Source organism: Branchiostoma belcheri, unplaced genomic scaffold, assembly GCF_001625305.1.
Source record: "Branchiostoma belcheri isolate BF01 breed outbred unplaced genomic scaffold, Haploidv18h27 scaffold10, whole genome shotgun sequence".
Lineage (NCBI taxonomy): Eukaryota > Metazoa > Chordata > Leptocardii > Amphioxiformes > Branchiostomatidae > Branchiostoma > Branchiostoma belcheri.
Genome location: NW_017802380.1, coordinates 3,086,158 through 3,109,670, shown reverse-complemented (window position 1 = coordinate 3,109,670; position 23,513 = coordinate 3,086,158). Strand labels below are relative to the sequence as shown.

Sequence of the window (23,513 nt, the reverse complement as noted above, 5' to 3'; positions counted from 1 at the left end):
CGAGACTGTCCTTAAAGGCAACGTAATTATAACTACTTCGCCATTTTTGGAGACCCCTTATTAGTGGTATCGTAATATTAGGTTTCTGCTTTACCAATTGATCATTTCCTGCACGAAAACTCCACTTAGACGGGCATAATGGTTTTTGCTGTCTTGTCACGATGATGAAGAATGAATGCAAGTCTCGAACGCACAAAGTAGTCTCCTCTATTGATGGGTGACCATGTATTGAGTATTGAGGTAAGTGATTACAGTATAACCATAAACCCTATAGATATACGTCTGACAGCCTGAGCTCTGGCGCGCAGGCTCCACGTACACCCCAGGCGACATTGTCTGGTGGGAACCTCCTCCTTGGAAGCGCGTTTGTCAGGATGGAGTGGTTTCGCAGAATTCCGGCTGCCGTCTCCAGACTCCACTACAGAACCGACACCGCCGTCGTGAAGACTTAAGTTGGTTTGAAAGCCGCTGAGAGACGCGCATCCGCCGTGCATTTGACGCATGGACTGCTGATTCAAGCTCACTTCAAGAACAGTTTGAATGCCAATTAAACTTACTGACGCTTCTGAAGTAGACTAGATATCTCGACTGCTGGCAGCTTTTTCCTGTGTTTAACGACGTCACAGACAATACAGCACCATTAAAGCAGGTGCAATATAGGCATGACAAGCATCATTAATCGATGCAATCACACTTTCGTAGACACACGCAGAAAGTTACAACTACTGTGGGCTTTTGTGTTGAACCGATGGAACTAGATCAGTAAAGGAATGTGTTTCTAATGGGAGAAGAATTTTGTGATGATAAATTTGGCCAATTGGAAAGGAATCATGTTCCAAACCAAGGGAGACCAGATGAATAGGTCCGCTGGCGCCATGGCAGTCTTAGGTAAGAATGTACACAATTCTAACTAATTTTTCAAGTGGTCGCAGTCAAATGGGAACTGCTCAACTCCCTGAGATACCACGTGAATACGTTCCAGCTCTGAAGTAGTCATGTGTGGTCATGTATATGTCAGGGAAGAGACGCCGATTTGGAAAAATCAGACTAATTCAAGCTCACTTCAAGAAGTGTGAATCCCAATTAAAGTTACTGAAGCTTCTGAAGTAGACTAGATATCTCTACTGATGACAGCGTTTTCCTGTGTTTAACGACGTCACAGACAATACAGCACCATCAAAGCAGGTGCAATATAGGCATGACAAGCATCATGTCTACCGGTAGACATCCCGATCGGATTCGAATTCTGTCAACAGAAACTCAGATCGGAGTCTCTACCGGAACATTCTGCGATTCATACCCAGTATCATACGCGTACAGCATCAAAATATGTTTAGGTTTTATGGTAAGCACAGACTATCTAAATGATATCAGTATCTACCAGTTATGTGTTTTAATGTTTATAACTTTTAATGCCTAAAACTCCGATCGGGATCTCGTCGAGTTCCTAAATATTCATCCCACTGGCTTACTACAAGGAAAACACCATTTCTGTATACAGTAGGTTAAACAGAATACTATATATAGCTACCAGCCCTACAGCCTCGCAAGTCAGTAACGTATGTTCAACCACATCTTCGAAAGCTTACAAAGTTTTGACTAACTTTGAGGCGACAGTGGACTTCAGGTACCCGTAATTCTACTAGCCACAGTGCATGTTGTGCAACCTTGGCCGTGGCTTGAGAAAGGGGAAGGTCGGCCATCCACGAAGTTGAAAAACGACGCTCTGTTTGTCTTGCGGCAGCTTTTAAAGCCCTGAAGTACCTCGGCCGACGCCTGTGGCAATTTCTCCGTGACCCTTTCTGTCGAACAGCCGTGGTTTCAGACATACGTCTCTGCCGTAAGCCCCGTATCGGATGTGCGCCACGTTACGACCAGAGACGTTGTTTTAATCAAGTATTTTGGCAAAGCCGTATGGCCTTTGTATCCTTATGCCAGGTACGCTTGGTAGACTGTAGGATCGAAGTCTGGCTTCGTACGATTGGTTTTAAAAGACAAAACTTCACGAACTTTGCAGAATGAAAATCCCTATTGACGCAGGGTTAATGCTTAAAGCAGCCCGCATATCTTTGAACTTTCCCTTCAATGATATATAGCCTTCTTTACTAAGACAACTCTCAAATACTTAAACGTATTCCTTTCATCCCCTGAATCTCAAGTTCCTAAATATTCATCCCACTGGCTTACTACAAGGCAAAACACCATTGCTGTACACAGTAGATCACACGGAATACTAACAACATGGTTAATATGAGCGCATAAAGCCAACCTCTCTCAATGAACTATAGGTAAAAGGGGAAGCTTTATTGACGCAGTAAAAGTACAACGACGTTCATAAGGTCAGCTGCAAAGTGCAACATAGCCATAGAAGATAAATCTTTACATTCTACTTAAGCTTAATAAACATTGTAACATAATGCCCAATGTCTGAGTTCTGTAATTGTGCATATCACAAGAGTAGTTAAGTTAAAAGTACGCTCTCAACTGTCGACGTATGTTTTAATAGATCCGATTAGACTGCAATGCGCGCACCAAGTTAGGTCTAGTTAGATAGGACCGGATCTTGTAACTTATGCGATATATAATTGTGTCCCAGTGCAGGTCGTTTTTGATCGGTCTCAAAACGACAGCCTTGACTTTGCAGCATGCAAATTTGCTTATTGACGTACTTTTGTTAATAGATTCTGACCAGACTGGAATGCGCACTCAACCAAGGTTGGTCTATTTATGTATGTTCGAGTCCTGTAACTTACATGATATACCTGTACCCCGGCGCGACTCGTCTCTGCTTAATATCAAACATACAACCCTTGCTTTGAAGCGCGCAGATACTTGGCGTTTTAATAGATTCTGATCCGACTGCAATGCGCATAATGTTTTTCATTCAGCCAACTTTGGCTTGCTTATGTGTAACCGAGTCCTGTAACTTATATGATATAATTGTGCCCCGGCGTAGCTCGTCTTTGATCAATATCAAACCGACAACCTTGACTTTGCTCTGCAGCATGCAGATTGTTGGAGTTTCCAATAGATTCGACTCCAGCTGCATTTGCCTTAGTCTCCTTCGACCAAACACAAGTTTGATTAAGCCATTAAGTACGAGGTAATTGGATCGATGTGGACGGAATGAAACACGGGCGACCAACAGAGACAATTTCGTAGCCTATACATATCCAGACGTGCCGTTGTTCTGTATGGGTAAATAAGTCTGAATACATGGCACACTAACATATTCTATGCCGATCATATGACAAACATCACGAATAAAGTTTAATGCCCACGTTTATCTTACAATCGTTACTTGGAAAGCACCAAATCCCTTCCCTCGAGCACACACGAGTATGAACGGTATATCATCTATAGTTTTGCAAACTAACGCAAACCCAAGATTCAACTTGTCAAGATGACAAAGTCGAGGAAAGCCAGCGTGGATCGGTGACATGGTAGGATAACGTGAGTCAGTACAACACTGACATGTAGCATTAATGCCTTGTTCTTCATTCCTGATTGGTTGGTTCGAATTTAATCCGTGTTCATTGAAGATGTATTGATGTAGTCTTTAGAAATTACACCTGTGATTGGGATTGGGGTGTAGTTGATGCCCCGAGATGTGTTCTGCCGGCAATGGCATGGAGTGCAGTCTTTGGAACTAACACTGTTAGCCGTCCGTCTCCTGTTTATACGTTTATAGCTAATAATAAACCCCACTTCTCGGAAACAGCATAGGCTGGCCTTGTTGTGCGATGACTCGAACCAATAGGCCACCCAGCTTGTTCTTATCTGTGAAAAGCAAGGCTTGTTAACCAACGCGTCACGCAGTGTTAGGGCTTAACGGTTAGGCGGCACAGCCACTGATACCAGGAACATGACAAACGATACTCTGTCGCCTCTGCACCCACAAGGTTAAGCGAAAGTCAGGTAGCGATGTGACACACGAGACATTAAGTTTGCTGCAGTGCCAGAAGTCACCTTTATTTACAGACTGTTGAGCTCGTGTCGTGCATAGTCGTGTTGTATGCGGACTTCAGCATGCTAATATGATCGGCCTTTGGCAGCTATCTTCAGGGATATCACGTTCCTGCAGACATCGGGGACAGGGTTTAAATATCGGATTTTTAAAGATAATTCATTGCTATTAATTTCCTGATCCTTCCATCACCATTTCCTGTGGTGACAAACTCCCTATGCATGTATCTCCTTGTTTGAATTACAAATCATGGCTACAAATGGGTTATGAAGAAACTATTCTACGGCTGATATATTCTTATTTTCGCCTGCAAATGTGCATGTATGACTCGCTACCACGCTCCATCAAACATTACCCAAGAATCAGTTTCGACAAGAAGTTGAACAAACCTTCCTGGTTAGAGTTGCTTTGTGTACAGAAAATCTGGTCAGCTAGTGTTCAGGGTAAGGTTCTGAATGTATGACAGAGGCTTTAGCATATAGTTTGACATATGAAATACAGAAAAAAAGATAAGCCCAATGACCATTCGGACATCAAAAACGAGGTTTTATTACTGCAATTGAGTAAATGCCATCATTGAAGAACGTTAGCTTTTAAATGCCAACAATGTACTTCGTTTTTATCTGCATGAATTATAGGGCGCCATTTCAGCCAAGTTCCATTAATTCTTAACCTCCATGGTTATAGCCACTTCTAACGACGATGCCGTAACACTATTATCAATTATCTTTGTTTGCTTGATGCCAAACTCCATGAAGTAGTTTCCACCCAAATCAGTCATGGTCGGCGCACGTAGGAAGATCTACTGGAGGGGTTTTCTAGGCTTTCTGGTGCGCTCGAGCGTAGTTCGTCAGCCCAGTACGCATGCCCAGAAGCAGACCGACGCACACGGAGTAGGACCACAGTCGTTATATATGAGTCCAGACTGCTCAATGGAGATTATTCCTACAGTCTCCCAAAACCCACAGGGCACAGCAGCGTCGGTTATGGGTCAGGTACGGGGCATGATCTTCCCGTGACTACCGGCAATGAGTATGTGAATTGGCCACATGACCTACTCTTGGGCGACACGGAGTCACGAATTTGCTACGAGGAAGTTTGCTCGGACATCAGGGTATGTTATGTCTGGCCTAACGACGCGTAGTTTCCATACGTGTTTCAAAGAATAACACATCCATAGTTATTTTCACTCCCGTTGTGTTTACATCACAATTATCGCAACAAATAAAGCGTCAAGATTCAACAGACCAAAATAGGCCGACTTGATTGCCAATTACAAGTCTGAGGCTTCCACTGCAGTTGTAGATCGTATCGCTATTGGCCAGGCGTAATTGGTCTCCATGTGTAAACCATGCGGATCAAATGAACGGAAGTCGGCCAAATGTATTCCCTTATGGATTGACCCTTATCTTGGTACAATTGCCTTTAAGCACTATAACGATATTCTGTTCCTCACACAAACGACGTATGCGATCATTGTGAATTCAATAATTCATTCAAAGACAAGTAAAAACCCAATAGACAAGGTCGCAAATAAATGATTTTGATAAATGATCGTTCCCTGAATAGCCACGTTACAGGAGTAATTTCCTGGTAAAGATAGTATCATCTGCGTCAAATTTGATTTTAGGCACCTAATTAATATATGTAGACGGGTTAATTGAATAAGACAGCGTGCTCAGCAGTGAGACGCCATAGATGAATACATGTCTCTTCTATTAATACAAAATAACAAGAATGTAACTAGGACTTACATTTTTACAGAACACCACTGGACATGACAGGCAAATTAACTACTTGGAGGGCGTTTAGAATTGGCTGATAGAAACTTGTTTGCTGCACATACGCGTCAATATCTAACTTGTACATGTGAGCAAATGTACAAAATTCTTCAGTAAACTCATCTAACATATGCTGCGTAGTGTTGAGACAAACATTAGCTTAACTGCCGTCAAGTAGTTGAAGCATAACACGGTTTCAGCAAAGACAACTACCGGTATACAATCAGCTGTGCCTTGTGCCTGTTGGTGTATTACAACACCTTCGCTGTAATTCTTTTCAGCATCACCAGGAGGAGAGCGTGCATCAGGAAGAAGATGGTCGATTCTGGTCTCCAACACCATGGTTTGTAAATTACATCCAATTAGTATCATGGTATGGAGACTAAATTATCAGATATGCTTTGATTGTTTTAGCTGATCGATAGTGTTATTGGCATGATGCAGATACGTTCCAGTGAACATTGCTTGCGCACAACTTGATTCTGAGTCATTCCATGTCTCCTGGATATTTATTATCCATATAATACACTTGGTCGTAAACTAAGTGATGATGTTGATACATCGATATTCTAAATATCAAAGATTCGGGACTCCTGTCATAAGGGTGCACTACTAGTATCGACAGGGGAAACATCTATGGAAACGATTGCTAAAGGAAACCTTGGCGTCCAACCTATCTGTCCTTGAACGTTCTGAATAGACAACTAACATGTTTCAAGCAGGTATTGAACGGGACGCTGCCCGAGGAACATTGATACTGACAATATGGCTTTCCTTACAAATCCATTCAAACTGCGATTCCCACTCCCTAGAGCTGCTGGATCACTCTCTTCTGAACACTACCGCTAGAATACCGCCGTGAGCAATGAGAACAACCTGCCGTCTTTCTCCCACTGTTCCTCCCAGATTGCTGCCGCCATTGGTTACTGTCACTTCCAAATGTCACTTACATTTATAGAGGTCCACAGTAGTTATTTTTGTGTTTAACCTTTCATCAAAACCATGATACATTGCCAAAACCCAACCGTAAGCCCGTAGTTGCGACCGATATAAATATCTCAGTGGTATTGGGATCACGCCATGGCGTCTGGAGGATCTAACCTAAGGTTTATATTGAAAAGACAGATTTAAAGGCTAAAGGGTGAGTGGCATTTAAACATAATCAAACAGCATCCATCAGTATTGTTGTGACAACACCTGCTGGTAACATAACACAAGGGAGGGCACAAAATATCGCTACCTCTGCGTGGCCATAGGTATGGATTTGGTACGGAATTACTTGGATTAACGGATACTGGGCCGAGATGCAAGCCGGGCATCCGTAAAGCTGTCTTGATGGACATGATTCGACCAGGAGATTTAGGGATGAGGTTGATTGGGGAATTCTCTCGGTGATGTTAATACGGAATACTGCAGTACGCAAAGAGTTTCCTTTCCCCCGGGGCTTACACGCGGAGAGTATTCCACTTGTAAGAATGACGAAGTCTAGCTGATAGTTTCCATACTTCAGTCAGTACATCCATCAAATTGTGGTTGTACAATCTCTTGACTGGACCCGTGTCCACTACGGCAAAGGACGAGTTATGGTTATCAACTTTTCTTGTTACATGTATTTCCCAAAATAAGTCCCAAGCGCCATGGGCTCCCAGCTTTCGGCTACGTTTATTAGAAATTCATTAGCTACACGTCTTTATTCAGCGAGTGTCCAGTGCGGCTATTGACATTCCGCGGACAGCCTGGCTGTGGCGGATCTAATCCTCAGGCTCTTTCAGCGGGATTTCTCCACTCTGGGTCACTCGTGCGTGACGGATGTGCGCACTTTGCTTCTCCAACACCTAAGAGTTCCAGCAAAATCTCCAGCTTCCACGTGTGTCTAATTTACTACAGTATTACATAACCAGTAAATTTCCATGTACGCTGTATCTACGCATCTTTGGCAGGCCATCCAATTCCACACCAAATCCATCGGCCCTACAATCTGTATGGTAAAATGTCACCCTTGGAGGATGGAAGTTGGAAGGGCAGGTCAAAGAACGTTGCACCAAATACATATTTGTCATAATAATAATCATGGTCATAAATATATTTATGTGCCAGTAGTGTAAATGTTTACATGGACTTTTGTAGGTCAACACAACAACATTCCTTTCATGTAAAATCCCTACTGCTTGCTTTAGAAGATCCGATTGATTAAATGGGTGATAGCTGTTACTAAGCGTTACCGACTGAAACACTTGTACAAGTCAATGGGACATGAACGGATCGATACTCAGCCAATGGAAAAATCTATTATACAGCTAATTAGAGAGACCGGTGTGATGTTCGTTATAAATCAGGTGTGTGATTTATGTTAGTACCCAGTATTGATTCCCGTTACCCGATGACCCTGTTGGGGGATGATGATCTGGTAAAAGGCAAAGTTGATTTCACAGATCACAAACTTTGATCAAAGACGTGTCTCCAGGAGCTGCACTCCCAACAAACTGTCTTTCTTATAGGCTATAGAGAGCAAATCTTACAAGTCAAATTGTACGGAAATACATATTTCTGAAAAGAAACGATTATTTGCTAAAAGATACAGGAATGGTATATCGATGAAAGGTTGTTATGGACTTCATAATTACATAAAGCGACAATGACATCACCTACAACCCTTCCTACAAACTATCTTTTGCTTTTTGCTTATGGACAGCCCGCCACTATTCCCCTTGTGATGTGGTCACCTTGAGAGAGCTACAAGAAACACTTAACTGGCGACAGAGTCAACTTTCTTTCACCCTCAGCATAAAGTATCCTCCAGTATCACCTTCTTCATCCTTTCCATATCCTCATCCGCATGAATTTTTCATAACTGCATCATCCAATCTTCAGCGTACATCGTGCAAGCATCAAACATTTATGAGCACCTTTATTGATTGTGGACGTGGTAGGATATATACTATAAGTGCTGAGTGATGCTCTACAGGAGAGAATCATTAGATATCGACATGGAGTAAATGCAGCTTATCCTCCATGAGGGAGTGCTCCTCTAATAGCGAGAGAACTTCGCACTCTTCGGAATAACATGACAATGCGTCATTATATCATTTTATGGGTTATCTACCATTAGGCCGTACGGCATGTAAGACTTAAAGGTAGATAGCCCATAGAATACCGGTTGTGCCAAAGTAATAACCTGAATATCATCCCACAGTAACTGTAACTTTAACTGTTCTGAAAGCTTACCAATATTTTGTAGTACAAAGTTCTGTAGAACTACTTAAGCACTTGTCCACATAAACTACAGTTAATGCATTGTAAGGTAAGTGCCGCACAGTAATGTTCTCCATGAACGTGATATATGGCTGTGTCCCTCATCCAGGGGTGTGGAAATGGTAAATGCCAATACGCCCGTCTGAGATGGCGTCCTCCGATGAAGTGTGCAGATCCGCCCGTATTGACATTTCAATGGTGTAAATGCCATTTCCAGGACACGCTGCGTGCCTCCGGCTCTATTCATATTGACCGCCCTTGACATACTGCAGAGCCCAGGATTGCGTTTTCTGCAGGCGACCCTCCTCTGTCATGAGTTTAAACATGAACCTTTTTAACCCGGCGTTACACAAAGACCTCCGGAATAGAATTGCATCTGGGGAGGATGCCAACCGTATCGCAATGCGGGGAACAAGCTTACATAAACCCTAAAGCCACTTTAACCTTTGGATAGCAATAGACTCCTACAATAGGATTACGGCTGACACTGGGAAGACTGTTACGTGTATCAGGACGCAAGCTACAGAGCTAGTTCGCATAGGCTCTGTAACTCTGGCCAGCGAACATGTTGCATAATTTTCCTGGTTTTGTAGCGCCCTGACCTATTTCCTCAAGCTGGAGGAGACAGACACTTCAAAATGCGATGAAGAAAAGAATAACAGATTACTTTATCTTAACAATGAAGGCTAGTGCTTAATCTTGATAATCAAGGCAGCTCTGCCTTCATTTTCCGTCATTTGCGCATGGAAATGAGGATATACATAACAATTCACAGCTACATGGACTATCGGAACTCTATACATTCGAGAACGTGCGGATCATTACCATAACCTGCGGACTATGACAAATTACCATGGATCGTCTCCCACAATCGATAAATCTGTACCATGAGCACCGCTTGGGAGGGCAACCACGCGTCATTCATCATATCTTCTAACTTTCCTGACGTAAGCACTGATTTCACAGAGGCTGTTACATGTTTTGTTTTGTTATGTATGCCATTTCTGGTAGCTTCGCCCATATACTACTATTAACACCACGAGGAAACACATCTTTCAACTTAAAAAAACTCCCCAGGTTACGTCATAACGCTAAAGTTTTCCGGTTCCTGCCATGTACGCGAAAGTAGGAGAAGTAGAGGAAATGGATCCCAGAGCGTAAGCTGTACCTAGGAGATAAGAAAATCCTAACCTGAGAGTTATTGTGGAGTCCTTAAGACGATCATTTGTTTTTCAGACAGCAAAGTAAGCCAACAAGACGACGTGAAGACAAATATGGTACGTTTAACCTCATCGTCGATTTACCAGAACAACGCCCGGAGGGTAACAGTGGGCTGGGACTATTTCCTCTTCTCTCTCTCTTTCCACTAAGGAAACCATTCGTGAGCACACGAATGCCGAGCCCATCACAGTCTTCTCAAGAGCCTTTGTTGAAAGTTTTAAACAGCAGAAATGACCTTCTAGCATGTCAGAACCCGGACAGATTTTCATTTATTTCAACTACGCCAACTACTGCGTAGATGACGTACAATGATCTTAACTAGCATCCCGACCGTGCTTCAGCTGTACTATTTCTGTCATCAATTATTTTTAAGAATACAGAAGGATCTTAACGCAGCATCAACTTGCACTTGATTGCAGGCGTTTGCGGGCAGTATCAAAAAGAAGAGATCGTAGGGTCTCAAGTTAATGACGTCCCTCGGACCCATTGAATCACATGTCGAATGTAGTAAGCGGTGCTTGCCTCGCGGACATTCTGCAAATTGCACCCATATGGAGGATTTAGATAGAGACCCGGTACTATCGTGGTAATCTCTTGCCGAGCCTTTTTCTTCGTGATCGGAAACGAGAAGGAAAGTTTTGCTATCAGGCAAGTTCACGTCAGGACGAAGTGTTATTCAGGACCACACTTCAGTACCTCCTTGTGGCTGCCTCCCCCTCAACTTTAAATGGGCTTTTGGCACGCTTCGCGTTAGTAGTTGGAGACCAAACGGAAAAGGGCCTTTTACTAAAGATAAGCGATCAGCCGGGGCCTTGGGAGAGATCCGAGTCTTCCGGGGCGTTAAAGCCGCCGAGCACGAACCAGTCGGGCCGCGGTATCTGGGAAAATCACGCCAGCACGGCGGGAACTTAAACTGTAAAAGGAAACCTATCACCGATGAGAGGGTGCCGAGATTAGATTGTCTCAGGTCATCATTAAAATGCATGACAGAAGCCAACAAGAAAAGGATGTTTGGCCTATGTGGTAAAAAAAAGAACGCCTGCAACTTCACAAAGTGGCTTTCTGTACGTTAGCGGTATTGGATATCAGTCTTACGTAAGTTAAACTTAAGGTTTCTTCCAAACTACTGATGCTAACAAGGCAACGGCGTTCATATTTATTACAATGCATACGGACACAGTTGGCTGCTGCTTAGAACACTGGGAGGACAGGAACGTTATATCTACTTCATTTATGAACATATTTTAGATTTAGAGGGAATGGTTCAAATATCGGTGCATGACGACTGAGTCATTTGATCTCCCATCACAAAGATGTGATTGTTTAGCTATATAAAGTTCATACTACATTGTATTGGGTTTGAAATTATCTAATCATATTTTTTTACTGATATACATGTAGTTTTCTTTCGAGTAAGTTCCATGTCATTGCAATATCGTTCGCGCAATTGCCAATTAAAAAGCCTTTAGAAAATGAAAAGGGCGTATTAATCAGCGCGCACAAGATCATACTTCCATCGCTTAACGGTGTAATCAGGAGCTTGATGCAGCGGTTTTACATAACAGAGCTGTCGGATTAGGAAATATCCGCGCAAGACGTATGAGGTTTTATTTGGCGCTCCTGGAGACCAATAGCAGCTCTGATGTCGCATACGTCATACCGAGTTTCCTGGAACCGGCCAGCTGCTAGAAGGTCGCTCATCATATACCCGCCAGTTTCTTTACTTTGTCTATTTTAATCAATTGCTTATTAATCATATGACATATTGATTGGTAAAAAAAAGGAGGTGCATGGGCCTGGCCCTTCCTGATTTGATTCAATAGAGTCCTCGACGAGTTATCTTTGGGTTTGATGTTGAATGGCCGCCCTAGTCATTCATCATCCACGTATTATGAGTAGGTCGGAACAGATGAATGGCAAACTATAAATCACCAGGCTGACGCTGCAGAAGTAATCAACAGGCACCGCTTTATTCTGAAGTCGCCGGGCGCACCTGACGGGCGGAACAACTTGTTGCTTAAACATGAAGCCGCGCCGCTTGACTTGCTCATGTCTTCCCCTGTACCTGCTGCAGTGGCCGGCCTGAGCAGACCTGATGGACACGGTGTCTGTTCCGCGGATTAACCCGACTGTCCACCCGCAGGCAGGCAGGATCACAACCACATTCAGCTAATGGATGGTCACGACAAAAGGCGAAGACATCTTCTGGACCTCGTCTAAGAGCTGTTGAATTCCTTGGAACACTATCTCGGACCGCATATAGCTTCCATCCCGAGAGGTAAGGAGCCTGTCGCGTTCCACAAAGACGAGGGATGTCCAAACGTGTTTGGGGCCAGGAATTCACTTTTGTTGGCTGTCTTTCTGATTAACAAAAATGACGTCCGTGGGAGGACTGGACACTTCTGCCCTTGCATGCGGCGGCACGCACGGCTTTAAAGTGGAGATCACAGGCTATAGAAAGGCTGAGCAGAATACGTTCTTACCATATGATTTTTGTGCCAAAATGAAAAAAGGATGGATTGAAAAGCATCTATCTGAGATACGGTGCATGTGACGACACTGCTAATGATCAATTAATACTTTAAATTTTATTTCTGTCATTCTGTAGACTTTGATCAGCCGGCCTTTCTCGTCTGATCTACACGAGAACCGCGTCTCATTTTTCATTCAGAGGCGCTGGACAAAGATGGCGCAGGACGCGGCGACCAGGTAGGTCGGGGGAAACGGACCACGTACAAGTTCTCTACCTGCTGCCGAGGACTGGGACCAGAGATTCACCATGAACGTCACACCGACTGAGGAAACCGGGTTCCGTTTCGAATCAAACTCAACTGCAGCTGCCGATGAGAACATCTGGACCGCTCCTGTCATCCAGAGGGTCACGACAATCGCAGTCATCATGTTCATGGCGCTGGTGGGAAACGGCTTCATCATCACCGTTCTCACCACTTCTTCCGCAAAACAACGCTTCAGCAGAGTCAACATCTTCATCCTGAACCTGGCCATCGGCGACCTGTGCGTGTGTGTCGTCACCATGAGCACGGAGATCATGTTCGTGGCGTTCGGACAGTGGGTGCTCGGGGCCGTCATGTGCAAGCTGGTCGTCTACGGGCAGATCGTCACGCTGGCCAGCACTACCTTCATCCTCACAGGTAGGCGAGAACAATTCTCCTTCTCTTCTTGTGAGATACACAAACATGTACATCAAAGTTGTTGTCACTTATCATTTGGACAACAAATATATTCATGTGGTCCTTAGATTGCGGGATCCATCTATCTCTGCTGATTTGTCTTTGATTTGACTTTTATGCAACAAAGCTGCGTCCTCTGAGGAAGGCAATAGATTGCAATATATGTATATTGATCTAGATAATGACAACGGTTTAACGACTTTTTTCTTCCAAAAAATTCTTCACTTATGTGCATATAAATCAATAGTTCGTGCTTATAAACCAGCCATTCTCGTGCAGTCTCTAGTGTCACTGACGAAAGGTAGTGGATGCTACCTGAAACGTCTGACCGTTTCCAAAATCATATCCAGTTGCTTGACTAACTGTTTTTGGCGTATCTCATTACCTGGATGCCCAACCTTCACCGACGTATTGATCTAGATATCTTCGCGATCCATCACTCTGTGGAAGGTAATGGATTGCAATACTAGTATATGTATATTGATGTAGATATATTCGCGACATATCACTTTGTGATGTCGATGTTATGAAATCGACAACAACAAACCGGTCAATCACAGGCATGACGTGATCTGGCACTTATAATCACCGAGTCCACAGACAACATTTTATCACAGTACGCTGCAGGCATTGTACAGTGGACTAGATTTTCTGCAAAGGATTGAAGGCCGAGACACAATTTAGAATTTATCGCTGGCATGTGCCCCTGATGTGTTAACTACGTTTGCAGTGATGATGGCCCGAAAATTGGATTACCGTGTTTAAGTGGTGAATTACCGTCTTGATCTGCAAGGCAATATCGTTAAACCGTTGTCATTATCATTGGCTGTAAAGTCCTGATCCTCAAAAGCATACGATATCCGGACAAGATCATATAACACATTTCTTTCTTACAATGGAAGCTTCTGAAGCCGCTTCTACTCTGTCATGTTTCAATTTTTATTTGGATGTAAAAGAAAAAGAAATGCCGATCAAAGGAACGCTAACCAATGATGGCCATCGATCGTTTTAAAGTAAAGGTAACTATGGATCAGCATCACCCACTTGTACATCTGGCAGATACTTAAGCTCATTAGATCGCTATTATCATGTTGTGAATCAGTAAGAAAGACGGGAAATAATGATGGGCTCCAGACATGGCATGGCTTAGGACCGAGCAATTTACAGATTTTCAGCTTAGGCCACACCAAGTAAATTTTATGGATGACGTCCGCGCGCGCATTGATTTTGGCCTGTTCCTAGAAAAAAAAAGAAATTCCGCTTCCTGTAACTATGACCAAAGAGTCACGACAGTGCCACAAATCGTTAGGTTGACGTGAAACCCGTAACGCCAAATGGGTAAAGAGCACATGCTTTGTTTCTGCAGGCCTGCAAAAATGTGATGAAAGAAACAGGACAGGACGATAACTGCTGTTCCACCTGATTCATTGCTTTTTTGACGATGAATAAAAGACTTCTTGCTTGTTACACTGTGTCACCTCATTCAATTTGTGTCCTAACATTTGTCGTCTCTTAGTTTATTTCTAACCTAGGCATCTTGTTTTTGAGGGCCTTTCTTGTTTATTTTTCGCCCTCTCTCATTAGATTTAGGGTCTCCAAAGGACGTCATCCATAAAATTTACTTGGTGTGGCCTTATCCTAAAAGTACATGACATTCTTTAACCAGTATCCAAGTCAGGCTATGATTTTTCCAAAGCTTTCGACATAAGTCCCCACAGTGGATGTACTATACTGGTGATGATGGAATGAAAATACATTGATTTGTTTTTTAAACCCGATCCTGGACTGCTGTAATGGTATTCATGAACATAAAGCAGAGATGGTCGTAACCTTTACAGGCAGATTTAAGACCAGACAGAGTCGCGTGCGATGTTCTCATGGGACCACCCGGGAGCGCATCTAGCGCTTATCGGATTGAGATAATGTGAGGTTATTTGCAATGACAATGTCAGCGTGTTACACCGCCTACACAGGATTTTCTTACAAAACTACAAAAAATACCCCACGCTGTTCTAACCTGAAAATATATCAACAGTCATTTAAGAGAAGGACCCAACATATGTATACGGTTATCGGTTTTGGAACAGTATGCCAAGTAAAGTATGTTAGCTATGACAGGGCAATAGAGTAACTATCACTTACACACTTGTACCTGAGACTCCGTAACCTATGTGTGAACTTTGCAATGTCTATAGCTAAATGTCCCAACTTCTCTTGTTGGCTGCCTCCTAAACGTGGATGCCTGCATGCAGAGAACTGAGATCAAAGGACAACTTCATGCAGTTTAGCTGCAGGACGTCTAGGTTTAAGAATGTATTAATAGTGTTTTACCTTTTGTTGTTGAGCTGCAGAACCATTCTAGATAAATTTGTATCATGCCCCAATTCAGCCATGTAAGGCTGCAATGGTATGTGTGTTGTATATGATAAATAAATCAGTTCATTAATTCAAAGAAAGTTGACAAAAACCATCCGAAATAAATTCATGACACTAGCATGCCTAGCGTTCTTCGCAGACTTGTTGGGTGGCGGCGTTTTTTTTTCGGTGAGCGACGCAAGTTATAGGGGCGCGAAACCTTCTTTCCGGGGGAAAACCCCCTCGGCGGCAAAATCGTCCCTCCTCGGAATAACTTGCGTCGCTCACCGTAAAAAAACGCCGCCACCCAACAAGTCTGTGAATGAGGCTAAGCATGCCCATGTCAAGATCACGAGATACCAAATACCAGAAGTTCCACTGCAGTACCATAACAAGACACCAGGTTGCCCTAAAATCTAAAAAGTTCGAGGTGTCATGAAGACCTACCCACCAAGAAACTTTCATTACAATGCATTTATAGCTTCTTGAGTTATCGTTGAGTTATAGTGCTAAACCACACACACACGCGCGCACACACACACACACACACACACACACACACACACACACACACACACACACACACACACACACACACACACACACACACACACACACACACACACATAACCACACATACAAACGCTGCTACAAACATACTTTCTGGAGAAGTATGACATGTTTTTCCGTTTGTTCCAGCCATGACCATCGACCGGCACCAGGCCATCACCAAGCCGCTGCACTTCCAGACGGAGTCGTCTGCCCGCCGCATGGTGGCGCTGTCGTGGCTGCTGGCGTTCGTGGTCGCCATCCCGCAGCTGCTCATCTTTGTGGAGGAGGAGCGGCGGAGTAAGACCGGGGCGGTCAAGCGCGTGTGTGTGAGGTAGGGATCGCCTGGCATCACACAGAACAAACATACACAACAAGAAAGCACTCTCTAAAGGACCAGTCACACATTAAGAATCTTCCCCCGAATACCCAAGAAACAACCAAGGTTGGTTGAAGATATCGGGAACAGTCTGACCAAATTTTGGCCACGCCTACCATTCCGATACGAATCGAATCGAATTTGAGATAAATTTTAGTCAAATTTGACTGCATAATCACGCCCCATCAATGTTGGACTACTCCCAACCACTAGGCAACCAGTCCCCAACCCTGGTCCAACCTCCCGTCCCCTCCAGAACAGCAGCCGAACAGTAGCCAACCTCGCCGAACCTCAGCCAAAGACAGCCGACCACAGTACCGGATTCCAATATTTTGGTCTGGACCAGGGAAAAAAGTTCAGAACCCGGAAGCTTTTTGAAAACTGGGCGTACCTAGTTGTAAAAGACGGACGTTCCGTGTTTGTCTGATCCTCGGGTTAAGCTCATAATCCTGAAAAACGTCTGAGAGTAAGACGCAGGCCGTTTTCCATTTCCCGCTCTCACAAGAAGATGGATAGGCTCGACTGCCGCTTGAGGCTCTGAATGCTGATTCACCATGTAGATACAAGTTTGCCTTAACTTTCAAGAGAAAAAAATCTAACCATTACAAGATCTCATCAAGACCTGCCCACTTACCAAATATCAGGATATTCTTATAAGCCTTCTAGAGTTATGCTATTGTCAAACACACACACACACACACACACACACACACACACACACACACACACACACACACACACACACACACACACACACACACACACACACACACACACACACACACACACACACACACTACACACACAAACACACACACACACACACACACACACACACAGCCACGACAACATAACCTTCCTGGCGAAGGTAACAAGACATGCAGCGTCCCCGGTAATCTTTATGGATGTAGAGGCCGACATTAATCAAATTTGTCTCAGATGGAAACTAATTACAAAGGATTTAGCCGATCCTCCATGACACATATGTCTCAATCTGATGGATTGAAGACATCGGAGAGCAAGCTTTTTTTAGGACTGAGCGAGCAGGGGAAAGTCGTGTAATCGTTTTTGGACATTTTACTTTAATTACATTGATCTCCCAACGGTATTACGCCGGGCGAAAGTGCCCCCCCCCCAACACACTTGTTGTTATCTATATTGTGAAGGAATAACGGGACAGGTGTCGAGTTGTCGTCACGGTAAAAGTGCGATTGCGTCTCGTCACCTACTTGAGGCGGCTCTTAATGTGAAAGGATAGTCAGCGTACGTCACCGGCTGACGTCACTGGAACAAGTACATCGTTACGCTTGTGCATGCATCGTTAACTTGTTGACATCCGCTATGTGAGAGGATGCCTATCGCACGTAACCCGGTGGTCGTTATGGTAAAGGCGTGACCAGGTCTGCGTCTCTGTCGCGTGTTCTCGCTATTCCTCATCCTAAAGGATATCAGGAATGTGTCGACAACAGAAGCCGTTATGGTAAAAGTGTGTCAACGTTTACGTCTTTCCCCTCTACCCTATTTGACATGCGTATAGAACCCTCTGGGCGTTACGGTAAAATTGCGTCTGTGCCGGCGTCGTCTCAACCTGCTGCTGTTCATCATGGAAAATTGATATCCGATACAGGTGCCAAGCTAGAACCGTGATGAAAAAATGAGTCGTATTTCCTTCCATTTCTAAAAAAAGATAGCTGACCTACTTTAAGTTTTTCATGTCTCTGTGGCAAGGGAAGTGGAAAGTGATTTCGATCCAGTTTTAGCTCACTGAAGAGCTTCTCTTCCGTTGGTAGTGACAGAGAAGACAGCCCGTAGCTCTTTTCGACAAGAACAGTGAATATTGAACCATGTTCTGTCCTAAGGACTGCGACCCTTTCCAGTAGCGTGCATGTTGGATGAGCAACAACAGCCGAGATTCAGACTCACCAACCTCTTGTTTCAGAGCCAGGGTCGCTAACCACTGAACCACGCACGCTACGCTTGAACAAATTCTTTTATGTTCTCAGTACTTCTGCACTGCTGTCAGCGTCCCAAATGCTCATCATGCCATCATAGAATAATCAAACAGACAGTTTATGCTCGCCAGCGCTCTTTTTATAGAATCATGCTCGCTCTTTTTATAGAATAAAAGCAGAGACGGGAGTAATCGAAGAAGATAACTTGGAGCTTTTGATCACTCAAAGTAAGATAGCATAAAAAAATAATACTCGACAGTTATGGTCTGCATATCTTCATCTGTAGGACCATACCTTTGTCTGATACCCAAGTCATCAGTAGAATGCTGTTTTCCGATGAAAATCGAGTAAAAACTTAGCTGCAATACATGGTATCCTTGACCTACATGTACATGCCGACAGAAATTAATTTCGAGACTGTTGTTCGCTGTCTGGAAAGGGCCGTTGGGTTTTCGGGTGACCTTCCGTAATGTTTAATTGCGAAGTCTCAAAGACGTAGCTAATTGGCACTAATAGATAGATGCGGACGATTCCATTCGCATAGACATCAAAGGAAGGGAATTAATTGCTGTACCAGGGGACGTAGTCCACTTTCCTTCTACCTCTCTGATTCGCTGACAGAGCGGCCCTGAAAAAACAAATTAATTGGAGTGAAGAAGCCGAGGATATTGTTCCATCCCCCTGGCCACAGCTGGCACGGAAATTTAATTTCTGTCTGGAGTGGCCTTTTGGGTGACTTCAAACATTCTCCTGTCGATATCGTGAAGTGATGACAATATGTCGGCCTGCACAAAGGGGCAGCTAGCAGAAGACCTCCAATCTGCGCTTCTTTCAAGTCAAACGTTGGCAATTTACGAAGATGAAAGGTTTATATAATGTCAATGAAATTAGGTGCTCTACTTAACATCCGCTTGTACATCGTACAATAGAAAGTTCTACATGTATATCGGCAGAAAACTTAGATTTGGGTTAATGTAAAATTTCCATGCAGAAGTGTAGTATGATACCAAATGTATTTGTACTTGTTTATACTCGTTCTACCCAGACTTTGGGATCGGAGAGGCCAAAAATGGATAAATGCCGAATTGGTAAATTCCAATCCTTTATCTTTTATTTCTATTTGTACATTTCGCCAATACATACGGGTTTGTGTCACTGATACGTCAAAAAGAGATACATGGATTTAGGAAAAGACATCCATGGGTGCATTTGCCTGGTGTTGTTTCGCAAAGTCTCAGAAGGCGGCGCTAGCGCCAATGGACTGTACCTTTTTTGATAAGTTCATGTCTGAAGGCCAGTTGCAAACGGATAAGTATATGCAGTAAACGATGAGTGTGCGGCAGCGTGGTTATCCTGCCGGTGGAACTCGAATAAAGTTAATAGCCTAGTACTACTACTATCCTGCAGTTCCCAATGTGTATAAGCTTAGTCTCATTCTAGACCATTACCAAAGCATTAGCAACCATTCTTGGATTTCATAAAAGAATAATTTTTTATAACTCGTGAATTTATCGTGAATTTTATGCAGCTACACGTCCGCCGTGGTTCTGGTATGCTATATGTGTAGCATGTTAACACGTGACCTTGACATGCGAATGCCTCCTTCTGTGATGCCTTCCGTGAGAAAGACTAGTCTGTTCCACTCTCCTCCTGCATTAACACCACTTATATTCTTGCAACAGTAAAAGGCACAGCAAAAGGAAGGAATTTAGACAGATACTCACGAAAATGTCAAGGTCTATTTCTCCAGCTGCTAAAGAAGGTAGTCACGTGATCAGTATGTTTGAAGGTCAACGCAGGTAAAGTGGCTGGACCTTTGAACCAGTCACTCTGGTCTTCCTCAGTAGACTGACCAAGTGAGACTAGTCGAATGGGTTCTCTGAAGTGTGACGTCAACACTGGGTCAAAGGTATCTAGTCTCACTGGGCGGGGTCAGCCTACTGAGGAAGACCAGAGTGGCTGGTTCGATAGCTCTAGGTGAGATTTTCCCTTTAATGTTGGAACAAAAGTTTTAAACATGTAACTACCAACACAGATGAACTTTCATGATGACCAATGCTCCTGTATTCTGCACTCAATAATTGAAAAGAAATGAGACACATGATACTCATCTGATCAAGGGTAAAATGTTTGGATAGGATTCTCTTCTTACACAAGCTACACTCTTTCCCACCTGCATACATTTGAATTTCTTTCTGGTGTGATAGACATCGAAACATAAGCAGGTGGGATACAGTACCGGTTGTGTAAGAAGAAAATCCCCATATCCTATGTCCTACCAACCTGATGAAATCATTTTCGAAAATGTTTGTGTTCAGCCAGGGGTACACGGCGGAGTGGCAGAGGCAGGCGTACGTGACGTGGCTGGCCCTGTATGTGCTGGTAGCGCCCACCATCATCATCTCCTACTGCTACATCCGCATCGTCTGGACCCTGTGGCACACCGAGTCCACCTGCCCCACCGGCCAGAACTACAGCCGCACCAGGACAGACACCATCTCTAAGGCCAAGATAAAAGTGGGTACAACTTCAAGTCAAGTGTCTTTGACGCCAAGTAAGATCGAAAGAGGGGGTGGGAGCAATCAGGACGATTCTAACAGAAGAATATTACTATATCTTGGACAGCAAATGCAACTTTAAAAGCTGTGAAACAATATTCAAAGACAATCACGGGCGTTTCCAGTGACAGCCGTCGCTCTTCTTCAGCTTCACTAAAATGAACTGAGAGAACTACTGTTGTTTAGTCTGATTGATGGCTTTTGTATACCGTACTCCTTTTTGATCTCCTTTCCTACATACTCAAGGGTTGATCTTGTTTATTGTTGCAGACGATCAAGATGACTGTGTGCATCATCATCGGGTTCGTGACGTGCTGGACGCCGTACTTCGTCGTCACCCTCCATGACGTGTACACGGGCAAGTCCCTGCCTGACGTGGCGTACGTCATCGCCGAGACCATGGCCCTCTTCAACTCCGCCTTCAACCCGATCGTGTACGGGCTGTTCAGCGTCAAGACGAAGCGGGGTGTGCGGGAGGTGTGCTGCTGCCAGGACAGCGCGCGCAGTCACTCCACCTTCTCCAGCTCCGTGACTCCCCGGACCGACCTGGAGAGCGTGGCGGATGGGAACTCGCCCTACCGGCTCCACGCGGTCTCCACCAGGAACCGGCAAACCAACGGGAACGGGGAGACCCGCCGCTCGGTCGAGATGTGTCTGCTGACGGTGCCGAGCAGAAGCTCTGTGTACGTGCCGCGGCTTCATGCTGAAACGTCTTGCTAACTCCTCTTGTATTGTGGCGAATGAAAAGACAATTCTCAACAGGCTGCTGGCTGCTTGTCCTAACGAAGGATACTCATTTTGTCAATTTCAAGACATCTAAAAGATTCTGTATCCTTCAACTTAATAATTCCAACATAACCATGAGAATACAGAGAAAAGGTATGGACACCACATCGATAACAATGATTATACAGACAGCATTGCGTGTAAATATATTCCACGTTGATCCGTGAGTTAAGTATTGTTCTGCTTTCAACTAATGAAATGGGAAAGTTTAAATTTGAAACAGATTAAAACTTCGCCAAGCGTGTGCCGATCAAACAAGAACAACAAATCATGACACCCAAGAGGCATCAATACCGATGTTGATGAAGGTACAAGGATTGAAGGCAGGACATCGTGAAAAAAGTCGACATCCATACCGTACTCAAGAATACAGGTCAAAACTTAGAGCACAAGTTAAAAATAACAGTTTGTGCTATCTGTAGGACACATGCCTTTTGTGGCCTATGGCAGGTAAAGGCTGTCCAGTTCTGTAATCAAGGCACATCGCTGACTTTGAGCATTCACTTGTCACACTTGTCACTGATCCTAGCAAACGGTACTGCACTTAGGTGAGTTGATGTGATGTATGTTTTGTAGTTTATGCCATTGTATAATCCGATATGTGAAACAATTGTGCGGTCTTGGCAAATACACAGACAGTTATTCTGTTGGTACAACGCACAGATAAGGCAAACTGGCGAAGTTAAGTCTCATCTTCCCTGGATTATCTTACAGTTCGTAATGCCTGCTTATTATATACGTTATATAAAGATGGATGAGAAGTAGGTTAATCGTTATACATCAGGTTTGGGTGCTTTTATGCTTTCAGTAAGTTGATTGATCGCTATAAACATCCATCTAGCTTTGGTCGTTTTATGGTTATCGATGCCTCTATGAGGCTGGCAGGGTAGTAAATGTACTAAAATGTCAACAGTTAGATACAAGTACGTACCTCCGTAAAATCTCGTTGTCCTGTAAAATGATTTTATGTTGTAAAATAATGATTGTGGAGTGGTAAGGTTGAATTTGTTTTTCAACCAAAGAGTATGATATCGAAGTAGAAATTGCAAATTATTGGAAAAAGAGAATGTCAATTATTAAGTTACGATGAAATACTGGTTGAATTTTATTAGATTAGAAGGCGTATGAGTTCCCATGGGCAGCGCTGGGCTAGTTCGCTTGTCCAATTTCGATCATGTAGTCAAGAATAATCAAATTCGGGGAAAGTTCTTCGTAAATCTGTCAGAAGAAAGCGATCAATCAAACCTTGTGCTACATATGATACAAAAACACAGAAAATAGAGCATTGTAATGTACCTGCGATTGGGCAAGTCTATGATGTGTACGGATTTATCTTAAGTGCAGTACCTTAAGGTACACATTTCTTACTCGAGATGGATGCTACTTTCTTGGAGATGAGCCTCCAGGAGGATCCTAGACTAACATCTATACTCAAAGCACGTTCGCATTGAAAAGAATAGCCCAGAAATGCTGCGGTTCAGTTAAAACTACATCTATACAGTTATAAGTTTCCATCGTATAA

General features: G+C 43.7%; 1 protein-coding gene across 1 annotated transcript; it reads left to right on the top strand.

The window, feature by feature from the left end:
* The first annotated feature begins 125 nt into the window (after window positions 1–125).
* LOC109470828 (neuropeptide S receptor-like) lies at window positions 126–21,925 on the top strand. Its single transcript, XM_019769920.1, has 6 exons — window positions 126–240; window positions 12,296–12,499; window positions 12,893–13,373; window positions 16,467–16,650; window positions 20,966–21,164; window positions 21,476–21,925. Exons 3-6 carry the CDS (start codon window positions 13,001–13,003, stop codon window positions 21,923–21,925), a joined length of 1,206 nt encoding a protein of 401 aa, XP_019625479.1. The 5' UTR covers window positions 126–240; window positions 12,296–12,499; window positions 12,893–13,000.
* Window positions 21,926–23,513: the final 1,588 nt, after the last annotated feature.

What these genes read in the sequence shown, in the direction of transcription:
- LOC109470828 (XM_019769920.1), top strand. Translation starts at nt 13,001, where the DNA reads ATGAACGTCACACCGACTGAGGAAACCGGGTTCCGTTTCGAATCAAAC. An exon ending in GTCAAGCGCGTGTGTGTGAG is followed by an intron (nt 16,651 to 20,965) that starts GTAGGGATCGCC and finishes GTTTGTGTTCAG; the next exon opens with CCAGGGGTACACGGCGGAGT. An exon ending in TCTCTAAGGCCAAGATAAAA is followed by an intron (nt 21,165 to 21,475) that starts GTGGGTACAACT and finishes TTATTGTTGCAG; the next exon opens with ACGATCAAGATGACTGTGTG.